The sequence below is a fragment of the Thunnus thynnus genome, chromosome 20 (assembly GCF_963924715.1).
Source record: "Thunnus thynnus chromosome 20, fThuThy2.1, whole genome shotgun sequence".
NCBI lineage: Eukaryota > Metazoa > Chordata > Actinopteri > Scombriformes > Scombridae > Thunnus > Thunnus thynnus.
This window is the reverse complement of record NC_089536.1, coordinates 10,466,389-10,482,192: the sequence shown is the minus strand read 5'-3', so window position 1 is coordinate 10,482,192 and position 15,804 is coordinate 10,466,389. Positions and strand designations below refer to the sequence as shown.

General features: G+C 40.9%; 1 protein-coding gene across 2 annotated transcripts in view; it reads left to right on the top strand.

Annotated features, from left to right (window-relative positions):
- Positions 1 to 15,804, top strand: part of dock1 (dedicator of cytokinesis 1) — a 185,711-nt gene that overhangs the window by 29,921 nt on the left and 139,986 nt on the right. The window contains exons 11-18 of one of the 2 annotated variants that reach the window (XM_067577059.1): positions 833 to 905; positions 2,991 to 3,130; positions 5,841 to 5,966; positions 6,336 to 6,460; positions 10,199 to 10,297; positions 10,982 to 11,054; positions 14,341 to 14,444; positions 15,062 to 15,245. In XM_067577059.1, coding sequence (XP_067433160.1) covers positions 833 to 905; positions 2,991 to 3,130; positions 5,841 to 5,966; positions 6,336 to 6,460; positions 10,199 to 10,297; positions 10,982 to 11,054; positions 14,341 to 14,444; positions 15,062 to 15,245 — 924 coding nt within the window. The remainder of the gene's footprint in view (positions 1 to 832; positions 906 to 2,990; positions 3,131 to 5,840; positions 5,967 to 6,335; positions 6,461 to 10,198; positions 10,298 to 10,981; positions 11,055 to 14,340; positions 14,445 to 15,061; positions 15,246 to 15,804) is intronic. The other variant, XM_067577060.1, reaches the window with a different exon arrangement.

Genomic DNA, 15,804 nt, shown 5'->3' with positions numbered 1-15,804 from the left:
TCCACTTGTGCTCAAGCCTTGAAAAATGATCCCTTGCCTCACAGTTCAAAGTAAGTATTGCGCCAAAGTCTTTGCCTGGATGAATAAATATATTTTGCTAAAATTTCAGAGATACCCAGCTAAAGTTGAAAGAAGAATTATCTCCTGTTGGCGAGCTGCCAAATTTATCGTAAACTAATTAGATTGGCGTTTTGCCCACAGTTCTCCAGCAGAGAAAATTATGCCCCTCTTTCAGTCTCTCTTTCCCAGTGCCACTTGAAGGGAAGGTAAATGACAGCCTGATTTATGACGGCTTATGTTTAGACATCATCATCGCCGCCGTACACAGGCACAGTGGAGAGCCTCATTTTTTTGCGATTTGCACAGTTATGAAGGGCTTTCTATGGCTGACCTCTGACCTATAGGATAACAGAGCAAAAGAGCTGTCACACAAGCACCAGTCACTGTGAATATTCTCATCCACTTTATCTGAAGCCAGCGCAACTGACAAATTCAAGATTGTGTTTCCTGAGCTCCGGCAGATCAAAGTTCATTTTCGCTCAACTTTGACCTCTGAATTAGCATAATCTGCAAACAGAAGAAAGTGTTCTCTTAATGCATCTTTCTGTAGCTCACACAAATCAGAGTTGGCTCGATTTCACCACCCTTTTCTCCATCCATAACTCCACCTTTGCCTTAATTAGTACTCATTGAAGAAGACCCAACGTTGTCTAGGTCTGCTTTCACCTGCTCCCGCTGGTGTGGACTCACCATGCAGTTATCTCTGTCACAGCCATGCTGCGCTCTGCAGGCTTTGAGAATATTTTAACCCTCTCTCCTTGTTTTCCCACAGTAATGGATGTCACCGACATCATAACGGGCAAAATGGATGATGAGGACAAGCAGCACTTTATCCCATTTCAGCCGTAAGTGCACAAAAAAATCTCATTCATACAGGGAGCATAGAGTTCCTTTAAGCTTTGGATGTTGCATAAACTGATATAGTCCTGCTCCTACACTTATTTTCATTATATTGAGTGTGTACAATATGTCAGAGACACCGTGGTTGTGTTTTTAAAAAATTTTTTTTAAAGACTTGAATCCTTGACACCTGATTAGCAAAGGTTTTAAGACAGTAACGCTCCCCTATTCCCGGCTGACACAATTAAGGCAATCTCATTAACTGCTGCCATTCTCGTAGGACAGCATACAGAGCCAGAGTAACCTTTTCCTTAACGTGATTTCCTGCATAATTAGAAATGCTTCAGATTCAGGCAGTTAGCTGGCAGATCACCTCACTTAACGGTTTTATCTCTGAGCATAAATCATGGAAATTAAAGCCTTCTGCTGTGAAGAGAAGAACAGGATCTACAAGGGGTTATTTATGTCTAGATGTGAATATTTGCCAGTCAATTTTTTAACTGATGAAATTTCGAAGTAGCTGTTCCACAACTTATCATCGTACGTGTGTTCAAGGCCGACAGAGGCAGGAAGTGAAGGAGCCATTTAGGGAGGGTTTGACATAGTGATGTAATTTTGATAGACTCCTGGCATCCAAAGAGAAATGGAAATGGCTTTCAGAAATGAACTAGATAGATCAAAATCTCGAAATAGCTTGTTGTTCTTGTTTTTCCACAGGCTACTTCAGTATAAGGCTGAGACTCAGTCAACTTCCTTCTGGGCACATTGTGTAGAATAATAATAAAGAAATCAACATATGTTTTGTATTTTCATCAAAACTTAAATAGTCCTACAATTTTCATAATTGATTCATTGTTTAAGACATTTATCAAGCACAAATGACAAATATTCACCTGCTTTTCTGTGTTTATATCATTTTAATCCCTAAGGTTTTGGAATGTTAGTAAGAGAAAATCATCAAATTAAAGACCTTCTGGGAAGTTCTGATGGACATTTTTCACTATTTGTTTATCTGTATGTCTGACACTTTTTGGACTTAATGATATCATGAATCTACAGTATAAATAATCAAGACAGTTGATAATGAAAGTAATCATTAAATCCGGCCCTATTTTAACTTTTTTCACTGTGTGTTAAATATCTATATCTGAATGAATGTCCCACTGTGTCCAACTCGGCTTTTTTTTTTTTTTTTTTTTTAAAAAAGAAGATTCAAATCCATTCAAAAAAGTATTATTGCAAATTTGATGGAAAACCTGTCTTACGCCTGCTGACTGACAATGTTTTGTCCCTTGAATGTACAAACCTTTGCTGCCTCTTATTCTGCTGCCTTGCTTGGATTGATTTTTTTTTTTTTTTTAATTCTGAGCTGAAGGCACTGAGGACAGTCTGACCGACAGAGATCCTTGAATGCTTCCTCCATGCTGATATCACCGCTGTCTTCTCTTCCATGCTCTTCCTCTGCTTGTTTAGAGTCCTGTACACTGCAGATGCCATCCCTGCCCACCGCACATATTTCTCTCACAGCTGCCACACATGTGGCGCTTCCTGGATCGCATCTGTTACTTTCTTATGCCTCTGTACGTCACTCGTCTCGATCAATCTGGTACTCTTTACACCTGAAGCCCTGTGGAGTACAGAACACGATATTATGTTTTTTTATTATTGCTTTCTTGCTAAAGCAGAGTGAGAATGCGTGTTTCAGATCGGGTGTATTCTAGAGCGTTGGATATTAAGTTTCACCCTCTGAAAACGTTTAAAAAAACAAGCAGTTCAAGCTTCCTACTGCGGCAGTCGCTCTATGAATGCTGACTCGGCATCATTTCCTAAACAATGATTTCTGTGTGTTTCTTTCATTACCCATCCTGCCTCACTGTTAACTGCTAACAAGTGGCTTTGTGTCTGTCATGGTATTCGCATCACTCTTCGGTGTGTCTCCCCTTTTTTTCTCTCTTTCATCCCTCTCCCCTCCTCACAACCATCACTTGTGGCTCTTCCTGCCCCGCTCCTTCTCTTCCTCCTCCTCCTCCTCCTCCTCCTCCGCCATCTCTTCTTCTCTGTGGTGTTCGCCTGTTGTGTGCATACTGCAGGCTAGCGTTGGATGACGCCATTCGCCACAAGCAGCTGAACATCTCCCGTTTTTCACCCAGGGTGGCAGGGGAGAACGACTTTCTCCAGACAGTCATCAACAAAGTCATCACCGCCAAAGAGGTCAATCACAAGGGCCAAGGTACTGTGCAAGGTTCAGACACAAGAGCCAGAGCCAAGAATGAAACTTACTACACTACTGCCAGATCTGTATCAATAAAATGTGTTTTATTGAGGTTATAAAAAGGTTATACTAAATCAAAACCTTAAAATCTTGACGAAACCAAATATCCAGAAGTGCTAGACGTTGGGATCAGGACATCTCTTCAAATGGTTAAATGACATTGTAGTTGGTGTGCAGGTGTTACCCTTGACATTAAAGGGAGGAAGTGGAAGCCACATACTCATAATGCTAATGCAGTCCTAATCAATGCTTTATTTAAATATGTGAGCATATATTGCTGGCAGGACACTTAAATGCTGTATATGAATTAATTCATATTGCCTTCTTCTGGAAACAGAGGAATGTAATGTGTGCCAAAAGATTAACAGAATTAAAAAAACAAAAAAAAAAAAGTTTGCATCAGAGTTACAAGTGTGCAGCCTTCACCTCCTTTCTTTGATGTCTACTGTACCTTCGAGCCAGCACCTCACTAGAATAAGTATGCACTTTCTCCCAGTTTTTCATCGGTTATGCACGGTACAGGCATAGATTTTTATGCCTCCATGGCCGCAGGAAGCATTATGTTTTCAGTCGTCTGGTCTGTCCATCCCATTCTTGTGAAGGCGATATCTCAAGAACACCTTGAGAGAATTTCTTCAAATTTGGCACAAACGTCCTCTTGGACTTAAAGATGAACTGATTTTTAGTTTCTCTGGCCATTATTCAACACCATAACTCAGGAACAGAAGGGAGATTGTGACCGTATTTCACATTTTGGTCGGATACTGAATTAGTGACACTAATCTCGGGTGCCAACTTTGAAACTGTGGTGATTTTATAGATCTTTTGCAGCTTCTTTTGCAGCATATCTGAGGCATTGTCTACTTTCATGGTCACAATCTCGTGTTCTATCAGAAACAGTTTTATTGGCCAAGCATGTGAACACATAAAAGAAAAAATATACTTAATACCTTTTTATTAAATTCCTTCAAAGTCTTAACTTTTGTAGAGGCATACAATCCTGAGGCTGTATTTCTAATTTTATTTTTATTTGATAGAATTGCACCTATTGTGAAGTGCTTTAAGGTATTTAGAAAAAGTTCTTCATATTCTCTACTAAATATTTTAAAAGTTACAAGGAAGACCCAAATTATAATAAGGTTGTAGGGTAATATTAAACATTTTACCTTACTATGCTCTTTTCTTTCATACTACATTTTAGATCTTTCATACGAGGTACCATTACCCCCTACTTACAGGCAGGGTGTTGAAACTGTCCATCTTACTAATAAGAACATAATTCTTTGTCAAGTGCTCACACTATAAATCACTGCTCATGCTAAAAATAGTTGCCCACATCACCATGACTACAGGATCCCAAGTAATCCAGCTGTTAATTAAGATAGTGAGTATTCTGCAAAGACTAGATCTTATCAGTGATTTGACATCTGTGGTTAGAAGAACAACATAAGCTGTCGAAGGGATTTGCGCTGGGAGGGAGGGAAACATCATGACAGCCTCCGTGGTATTGTTATGCCCTATGAAGATGTACTTGGATAAATGTCAGGACTGCTCCAGCCCACACTGGGAAGAACAGCGGTGCACCGAGAGCAGCCGTTTTGGTCACGCTCGCATATCAAAAGGCTTCCAGCTAGGCTACTGAGAGATATGTCATTCATAACAATATGGGGCCTGTAAAGGGAAAGTGAATAAAGCTTCACAGATCACAAGCATCACCAATTTTAGTAGCATGTGAAGGGGTGCACTATGGGATGACAGCTTCAATTTCAGCTTTTTTTTTTATTATTATTATTTTAAGTCATTTTCAGTCTTGTTCAAACGATGAATGATGTTTATCTATGCTGCTTTGTTTTTGTTTTTTTGTCAGAAAATATGAGCCATGAAAGTTCCCTGTAGGTTATTTATTTCAGAATTATTCAGAGCCAGTTTCCTCCCAATCTTCACAGTCTTAGGTCTTTTCAAGACCAATTATTTAAGTCTGGGGATTAATGCACAATTTAAATATTCTGCCATAAGTGTCACTCATTGAAAACAATATAATATAATAACAAAAAGTGCCCATGTAGGGTACCCGGTGTTGGTTTGTTATAGAGAAACATTCGCTTCTCTTTTTTTTTGCTCCTAGTAACAGTGCTTGAAGTAGCACTTTTATTTGAGCCAAAGTCTGTGTGACATCTTTGGAATTTCAGTACAGATTTGTTCTTTTTTATAACTCTTTTTTTTAAGAGAACGACAATAGTCCTGCAGATATGAAATGTAGCTCGCTCATAAAAACAAGGTAGAATGGTGGATGTCAAACAGGCAACACTCATTTGGGCTCGAGAGATGGATTAAATATTTTGTTCCATGGTTTTTCTTCTGTGTTAGCAATTGGATTTCATCAGGAGATTTTGTAGTTTTTCTCACTCCCACACACCCATTTAACAGAGCACAAGAAAAGCACTCACGCACTTGTTTTCTTTGTTATGTTTTCCTAATCACTTTCCCGAGGGTAGCCTCGATTTAGCATCTTAGCCCTAGAGCTGTTAGATATCACTCTGACAACTGACAGATGAAACGAAGAACACAAAATCTCTTTTTGGCTTTTTCCTAAAGCAGTTTGCTCTCACGCTGTCCTCTCCTAACATTATCTTGGTCCCTCCCTTTTTTGCCTTGAATGCATCACCAGGCCTTTGGGTGACTCTGAAGCTGCTTCCTGGAGACATCCATCAGATAAGGAAGGACTTCCCTCACCTGGTGGACCGATCGACAGCGGTGGCTCGCAAGATGGGCTTTCCTGAGATCATCATGCCAGGTTGAGTGTTTTTAAAAAGTTTCACCTTGGCTGCCAGTCTCTGGAAGTTTCCTTTTTAAATTTGACTTGCTGAACTTTTCATTCATTCAGAACATGATTTAGAATTAAGATCTACTATTTGACTAAATGTGAGTGAGGGGAAAAAGAGCATGTCACACTTTAATTAAGGTTTCATTAATATAATTGTCATGTAATGGACCAAAGGCAGCCATGAACTATGGTGTCAGATATACACCAATACCACCTTGCTGAGTAATGCTGTGATACAGTACTCATATATTTTTAAAAGTATGAACTCTTGAGCTCTACAAAGCCTGTGAGTAGTAAGAATGTCCTCACATCTGACCTACTTGTTTCTGTTTCCTAAAGGCGATGTGCGAAATGACATCTACCTGACTCTGGTTCAGGGGGACTTTGACAAGGGGAGCAAGACTGCACACAAAAACGTCGAGGTCACCATGTCTGTTTACGACGAGGACGGCAAGAAACTAGAGGTACGACTGAGGAATGTTAACTTAACCGCTGAGGTATTTTTCTTGGGTTCTGCTCATTCTCAGCATTCAGGACACAAGTGCTATAGCCAGTCGCTCTCTCAGACAGTCAGTGATTTACCAGGCTTTCTTTAATCTCACACAGCTCAGCACACCGCTTAACTGACCAGGACTCCTATAAAGCAGTGTGATACACAGGCCAGAGTGTACGCCTTTGCCACCTGTCAAAAATGACAGAATGCAACATTTGGCTCACCGCTGTGGTACTCAACCTTTATCATTGTCACAGTCAGTTGCAGAGTCAAGCATGTAGGCAGGAAATATGGAGCAGTATAGTTAGAAAGTTGCAAGTGACAAGAGATGTGAAATCAGCTTTTCCCCTCTGCTATAATTACCTTAGAAGGATGTTTTCTCTCCTGCCTATTTGTTTGTTGACAAGCTATCTCCAGATGGTGCGAATTTATTTGGATGAACTATGTAGCTCTTGGTAAAGACATCAGTTAATTGTGTTTGATTTTGGTGGTGGTCAGTAATTACTGCTTCCCAAGGACTCATAATACTGTAAATGCTCCTTTTTTGAAAAATGTGCGTTAATAAAAAGTACATCTGGGCTCTTCATCAGGTACAGATGCATCAAGAGGCATCAAAGTTTACGTGTGTTCTGCATACTGATGGTAGTGTTCAGTTTTAGGCAACCATAGGATAGTGTTACATCCAGGTTTTGCACCATGTATTGCATTAATCTCACAAACAATTCAACATAAATCATTATGTCACTTGCCAATTTGCAAGTCCTAGAATGTTTAATGGACTTTTTGCTTCTGAGTGCTGTCTACTTTTTAATCGTGTGCCAACCCGTCAGTGTCTAATGTCCTAATAAAGCTTTTGCTTCATCTAGAGTGTCTAGCCAGTGACCCCTTTCTCTGATGTTTAATTATTGTGACCGCTTGCTTGACATTACCTCTTGTTCTGCAGAGGCCACCAGTTAATGGGGGATATGAGTGTTTTAGAGCAGTCGGACAAAGAGGAGTACGTGGGAGGAACTGGGGCAGGGGGTGTGTGTCTGTGGGAGTGTGTGCTCATGTGTCTGTGAATATTCAGTTTTTTGTCGAGACTGTTGATTTAACAGAGTTGGTAGTGTTCTTGTATTTACATTATATTGTGAGGTATACCTAATATTTTGTTGCATGGCTGTTGCATCCATCACATTCTACAGGTATTAAGGACATTATGTCGACACTCAGTAGGCTTCTGTGTGTGAAGTAAGTGGAAGTTCAAGGGAGTGATGATGAAAGAGTGATTTAAAATGATAGATTCCCTGGTTTTGGGAAGGCCTCCCACAAACAGCAAATCAGAAGAGAGTGCTACTACCCACGGCTGCCTCAATTATACACATTAGTCTTTTAGATTTAGAGGCTTCATCAGTGATTTCACCCAGCACACCAAGGAAGTATAAGGATCAGTGGTAAATATACTGTAAATGCAGTTCTAAAGTAGCAGAAAGCAGTGATCTGGGCTTCTGTCAAACGGTACAGTATCTGACAATACAGACAATGCTTAGAAAGCCGGACAAGTAGCCTCATTGTAATTCAGATATCTGGATGTTGCAGTTGCACTGTCATTTGTAAATGCTGTATACAAACAGATCGTTTACATTTATTTAGCTGTCTTACAAACACAAGTGGAAAAACAAAAGATGGAACCCGAAGTTCTCTTTAAATACATTTGTGCATTTGTGCAATTTGATTTATACTGTAGAGCAGACATCAGGTTCAGAACCAGAATACCATATCTCCTTGTCAGTTTGAAGCATCTGCCAGTCAGTTTAATAGAAACTATATTGTATTTACTGTAGTACATATGTATGAATTGGCTGTTGCACTTACAATAGAACAAACAAGATTGACTGATTTGCTCTTTCAGCCAAGTGCCAGTTTTGGCACAGATACCAAAATGAATACTGATGAGTATAAACTAAAAATAGATGAATCAGTGTTCAATATCCGAATGCAAACAGGTGTAAAAATAACTTTGCCTAAAGAAAATCCTTCATGAAATTAACAAAATTTGTTTAAGTTTTGATACTTGGTAGCTAAACACAGATGAGTTGGTTTGGTGCTCAGCCCCACAGTTTACTGTGTGCCTGTCGTCAAGGCTGTCAGAGTCTGTTATAATGATGACAGCAGTTGACAGTGATCAAGTGACATTGATCATATCTAAAAGTGTCATAGCCGTGTTGTGTTTACAGCTGTGGAGCTCCCTTCAACATCTTGTCCTGCAACTTTTCACAGAAAGGCTCTGTCTCATCTCCTCAGTTCTCCAGGGATCAGTGCTAAGTGGTTAAATTCACTCTCTTCCTTCCTGGATTTCAATAGGCTGAAAGGAAGTTTGTGTTTCCGAGATGAGAGACGCTGTCACTTCCTGTCGGTCACTTTAATGTCTCTAGTTTTTTCTGTATGATCTTCGATAAAAGAAAATGTTCTTTTTTTTTTTTTTTTACCCTGAAACCAAACTTTGAGTCATAACTCCTACCACTTGAAAATGATTTACTTTCATCGAGACATTTGTGTAATAGGATAAAGAAGCCTCCATATACAAGGCACTTGAAAATAGGAAAATGTAATTACTCCCATAGATACTTTTTGGTTCTACGCTAGATTTAATTTGTAACTCTTACTTTTTTTCTTGCTTTCTTGATGTTTCTTTCTGCCTCAGCCTTCTTATCCCCTCCATTCTTCTATATCCTTTATCTTACTGTCTTTCTGGTCTCTGTCTGTTTCTGGATTTTGTCATCCTTTCTCTGGCTCCAAAAGGATTTGTATTGTTGTGTAGTGAGAGCCTGGACAGTGACTTCTTATCACCTTGACATCCCCACAACACCCCTCCACAAACCCCTCTCACCTGCGGCCAGACCTCGGCCACTTTCCTCTCTTCGTCTCTCCAAAAGCTGTAGCTGTCATGAATCCTGGCCACTTAGTGAAGGGGCATAGTTGCTAGAGCTAGCACCTGCCCCCCAGATCTGCTCAGCACGGCTGGGGGAGATGGGGCCTGTTATTCCACATAATTGCTGGTTGTCAGAAGCCATTAGTGTTGGAGTATTTCAGCAGCGGCACACAAGCAGGCCAGGGAGTCAGCTGGAGTAGTGGGAGGAAAGATGTTGGCTGGCTGAGCATGGATTGATAGAAAACAAAGCATGCGTGCCATCGACTGTCACTCCATCCCTCGTCCCAAATCCCCCAGGAGGAGCGTAGTATTTTACATACGCACCCTGACCTGTTGTTGAAACTCGGAAGATCCAATAGGAAGACCAATTTACATGGCTGGATCCATCAGCACCAGCTGCTCCTGTCCCCTGCGCCTGGCTTCCTTCCACTCTTCGCTGCATGGGAGCCACTGCCCCTCCTTCTTAAATAATTAATTTCTAATTTATTTCTTATTTCCACAAAGCTGTCATGAGATTGGCAGCCAACAGGCAGGTGCTCATGCATAAAGTGCATCCAGACTTTTTAAAGGCCATTCTGCTAGATTAAGGCTTTCTGCCCCAGAGACTATATTTTATGAAATAAGTGCGAGTCAATTTTCCACATGCTGCGAGTGTGCTAATGTTTTGACAGAGCGATAATAGCTGAACCATCAGGATTTTGCCACTTTGAATGTACTTACAGCTAAGTCAGCATAACCAGATAACCATTCCTATTGTTTGATTACTTGTTTTATGAGGTTTTCTCTCTCTTCATCTAGAACGTGATCTTTCCTGGAGCCGGAGATGAAGGGATCAATGAATACAAGTCTGTCATCTACTACCAAGTGAAGCAGCCACGTTGGTTTGAAACAATAAAGGTGTGTCTCCTTACTAATGTACTTCTACCTCCTTACTTTTTATACCTTTGTTGTCCTGAGTAATATAGTTCTTTAATTCCTAATATATTAATTTGTTTATAACGACATAGGTTTCCATCACTGGTGTGAAGATTGTTGTTGTTGCAGTGATGAATATTAAGGGTTCTATATGTAAGAATTAAGGTGGGGTCGGGGGCTGGGAGTGAGAGATGCTTTGCTGAAACACGGTGACACACACAATCTTTTATGTTATTATGAGAAGTGTAAGTGAGGGGAAAAATACATCACCTGCAATAGTCTTGTGCTGCCTCAGGGAGCATGAGTGCAAGCAACAGGATGTTGACTGCAGTTCACTTAATGGCCACCGGGGTCACTAATGAGAAGGAATTTCTGATTCTTACAAAGAGAACCTTTAAACTGTACAATAGATTAAATGGTTAATGTTGTTTCACATGAACTGTGAAAGAATACAAAGATACTGATCCCTGACACTTAAAAAGACCATACCAGTGCTGCTATCTTGTAGATATTTTTATGTATTTTGTATACCATTTCATGTTTCCATTGTTTCAAATGAATTTCTTTACAAAATCTAGAATTTGGGGTTAATTCTGCTCTTGCCTGTCCCTAAAAACCTGTGTTTTGATTATGTCTTACACTGTCCCTTTCTGTCCATTCTCCCAGGTTGCTATTCCTATTGAAGACGTGAACCGGAGCCACTTGCGGTTCACCTTTCGCCACCGCTCATCGCAGGACTGTGAGTACAAATGTCAGCTCGTGAATAATCAGTTTCTTGCTGATGACCAGCTGCACAATTGGCTGCTAATCTATCCACAGCAAAAGTAATGGAAGATATCCAATCCTAGCAGATGTGTTGCACAGTGATAAATACTTTGAAGCTCAACCTTAGCCACATTAATCAGAGGTATTAGTCTGCCCCAACACAAAGCAGCATTCATGGAGCGGCTTGTCAGAAACTACAGCTGAGATGTGAAAAATGCCTGAGGGGACTCGTTTGTTTATTGTCTACCTCAACGCAGCCAATTTTGCATGTCCTTCTGCTTTTTAACATCCTTTTTAATTTTGGGGGGTGTAGAGGGCAGGGAAGTCAGTCCTGGCAGCCTTACCATCCCATCTGCCTGCCACATGGTGTGGCTATCCTTCCAGCAGGAGGAGTGGTTCAGGGAAGAGGCTTTTGGAGGGGTAGTAGGAGTCATGACAGGTGTATATATATATACTGAACAATCAGTTCATGTGGCACGGAAGGCAAAGCAGAATTGGGAGGTATCAGCGTGGGAAAGTATACTTTTTTTCTGTAGTAATGTAATCTTCTGCTGTCGTCATCCTCTAGTTCCAAAATCCCCCAGCTCAATTTGCTTCTCACCTGCATGCAGGTGGCTTGGAGGAAATGGCCAGGTCTCAGAGCTCAGCGCTGGTTTATAATCCACTTGGAGAGCATTCTTGTCATGCTTGGCACCTTGCTTCTGCGGGGACTAATGCTGTTACGAGGCATGCCTTTGAAACTCTGTGACTTGCTGTTATCGCGCTGTAATGGTTGCTTTAGAAACCGGCTCACCTCAAGTGACTCCGAGACTGCAGAGGCACGCTGATGCTGCCAAACTTTAAGTTGTTACTGACAATTGACAATAGAGAAATATGATGAAAAGGTGTAATGGCTGGATTATATGGATTTATGCATGGTGTATGCCTTGTATTTCCTTGTCGGTGATTGTGTTTACATGCACGCTATCTCATCATAGAGTTTCTGATTGTCTGCCACTGTGCAAGCATGTCTCCTCAGCATCCTGCTACTTTCTGTCATTTCTGCAGTGTTATCTCAGCAGCTGAGGATGAACCCACTTTATTTCTGGCTGCCTGCAAACACTGTAAAAGCTGTTACATTTACCACTGTGCTTGGGTTTGGTGTCTCCCATTTGGTCACCAGTAATAGAGAACAAGAGCACCTACTGATATAATGTTTTTTCTCTTTATCAGTTTGTGTTTTAACTGTCATCTCAGTGTGCACAGTAGATAATTTTATCATAATATTTATTTATTTATAATAATGAGAACATGTTTATATGCAGGTTTCTATCAGAATACTCCAGCTAATATATTTGAGTTTCTGAAAAATGGTCATTTGTTACTGCATATTTTTGAAGAATATGATGTGCAAATGCATAACTTGGATACTCCAAACCCCGACCATACTTAGGATGCTTGTGTGCCTGTCAACACATTCATTACCAGTGCTGTAATCAGTTACTCCATGATATTAAGGCTTGTAAGGGAGAATGCTGATATCACAGTAGCTTAAAATGTACTGTCTACATTCTACTGGCAAAGCACTTTTCCAGGAAAATAGAGAAAAACCTCTCTACATATTCAGAGTTACTGAGTCCTTTTGGGTTTTCTGCCTCTGTCGTCATCCGCCTGTGTCCTTCCAGCTTCCTCCACCGCTCCTAGCTAGTGCTGAACTTTTAGTAGAAACACACAGTGACAGAGCTGCTTATCAAGGCCACTACTGGAGTTCACGTGCTCCATAGCTCAGCCCCCTGGTTCAGAATCAGGCCGGCTCCAACACAGTGCATCAAACTAGCACTCTAACATTGTCAGGCCTCATCAGACTGATGGCTGCTATCACAGATGCCGCCTTGGCTGTAAGAGATCCCCGCCATCTTTGCACTTCTATTTCATCTGTCATTATGCCACTACCTGGTGAGTGGGGTAGAGGCTTTAAAATGTGGCACAGTACACTCAACATAAATCTGGAGTGACAGCCCACCTTAGAGGTGGAAGTCTGCAAAACTTCCACACACACACACACACACACATATGATTTTGATGGGCTCGAAAAAAGTAGATCTGTCCTGAGAGTGAACTTTTTTCCCCCAAAAGCAGAGTTCTGAGCTTTCTGCTCTCTTTTTAGAAGTGAAGTTACTAGTACATTTTTGTCAGCTGGGTGGCATGCGTACAGTGTTTTCCCTCCAGTGGTTCCTCTCAAGCCAGCCCAGCAATTATTCACCGGCGAGGCTGCAGGCAGCAAACCAATGAGGGGATTTATGCAGATAGAATGTACGAGATACTTTGATGAATCACGTCTCCCCGCACATAAATTTGAGCTTGTTGATCCACAATGATGATATATGTGGCCCTATCCAAACGCTTGGTTACAGGACAAAGTCATAACTCTCTAGCTTGTTTATGGAGCGTCTTCCTTCAACACCCTCCCTCCCAAAACACAGTCACACACATGTGTGCGCACATACGTACAAGCGACGGGCATGTCTCCTGCACCTCGGCAGAATTATACAAACTGTTTACAGCTGCAGCCCCGAGATCAAGTGCAAGTGTTTATTCATATGCTAACAGGAAATGGACACACAAGATATCTTAATCCAAATCTTGGATCCATTATTGCTTACTTTTAAAACCGGCAAACAGGATTTTTTGAAAGTCAAATGACGTCATATATTATAATCAAGTCAATTTTAATATGCTATATATATATATTTAGATGCTGCATATATCAGTTTAGCACATGTTATACTGACAGCTCTTCGCCCGCCTCATTTAAGAAAAGAAATAAACAACTCATGCATAGATATAGGTGCAGCATTAATAAAGACATCAAAGGGGAATAGCACATTCTTCTTCACCAACAAATGTCAACTGAGGAGCTGAGACTTCAATCTGGGGCGACCCGTTTTATTAGTCTGTTAGCTTGTTAATGACTCGGCTGTGAAGTCAGCCATGCAGCGTGGTTTACCGCACCGGAGCCTGTCTCTTAACACTCTAAAATGTTGGGTTAGACTTCCTGAAGATGTATACAGTACATATATACTGTAATGTACATATGATTTAGTCTGTTAGTTTGCAAATATGTACAGAAAAGTACACATCTGTGCTGCAAAAATAGGAAAGTATAGCATTTGTAAAGACGCAGTCAGTCTCAAATGTAAACAACAAAAAAACGATCAACATCTCCTCCCGCCTGACTGTTCTCTATTTTCCTCACACGCTTCTTTTATCTCCACCCACAGCAAAAGACAAATCCGAGAAGATATTTGCCTTGTCTTTTGTGAAGCTGATGAGGTACGATGGGACGACCCTGAGGGACGGCGAGCATGATCTCATCGTCTACAAGGTAAACATTTAATATATAACACAGTTGGAAATCAGTCTGCGAGCGCCCGGGTTTTGTTTGTTACCGGCTGCCTACCTGCAGGGCCGGCCCACGCTCCTCATGACACGACCACAACAGAGATGAGTCGTAGGTGAAAAATTGGTCTTATTAGTAGCTGCCATAATAATAGTCTCATTGCTTTCTGTGGAGACTTGTGTAGTTGGTATGCATCAACCCCCACAGTGAAATGAAATTACTTTCCAATTAAAATCCCTTGTATAATGATACCTTTGCATTATGGCGGCCATTTATGTTAATTAAAGTTAATGTGTGAAAAATTCCCTCAATTTGATTTTTTTTTTTTTCCTCTTACTTTTTGCATTACTGTTGTCAGTCAAGTATGCAGTTCGGCAATGAGTTTTGTCAGTAGCGTGACTTACAGTGGTGGTGAGAAAACACCAATAAGAAAAAAAAAAAAAAGAAACCAAGTAATAGAACATGAAACTTCATTACAACAAAAAAACATTGATATGGATTTCAATTATACCGCAGAAATGAATGAGTTCCCTGAAACGCTTCAGCTGTAAATTGTAAATCTGCTGATAAATTGACTGAGTCTTTTTCCTGGAAAAAAACAGGCAGAAGCAAAGAAGCTGGAGGACTCGTCTCTGTACCTGAACCTACCTGCCACCAAGCTGGAGCTAGAAGAGAAGGGCTACTCCACCACTGGGAAAAGCACTCAGAACCTGGGCAACTGTACCATCAGCAAGGACTCCTTTCAGATCTCCACCCTGGTCTGCTCCACTAAGCTTACACAGAACGGTAACAGCTTCCATATATCCTACAACTTGCCCCCCTCTGATGCACTGTCTACTGTTACCAATCACATCTACTTGTAAGAAAAGCTCTCACTCTCAAGCTCTCATAAATACATTTTTCAATATATTTTTTAGCTAAGTAGGCTTTTGATTTTGAAACCTGCTCTGAATTTGAAAGACAGATTATCCATGCACAGTAACCATATATTAGGACTCCTTCCACATCCTTCCGTCTTTACATGTGTCCTCGTGTTGGACACTTGCCCTCGCTCGAGGGTTTTCCTTCAATCTCTGCTCCCTCTAACCTGCTTTCTCTTCCTTGACTCCCATCTGTCAGTCAGTCTCAGTCTGTGATTTCAGTCCATCTCCGCTGAATGGACTACAGCTCTGCTCTGTTTACTGCTGTCAGTCTGGCACAGGGTTTTTTTATTTTTTTTTATTTTATTTATTTCCCAAGGTGCTGAGAAGAGCTACACTTATTAAGCTAAGGAAATCCCAGTCTCTGTGCTGTGGCTTACGGATTAAGGATTTTGGCCTTTTGTATTCCCCCGAAGCCTCTGTAC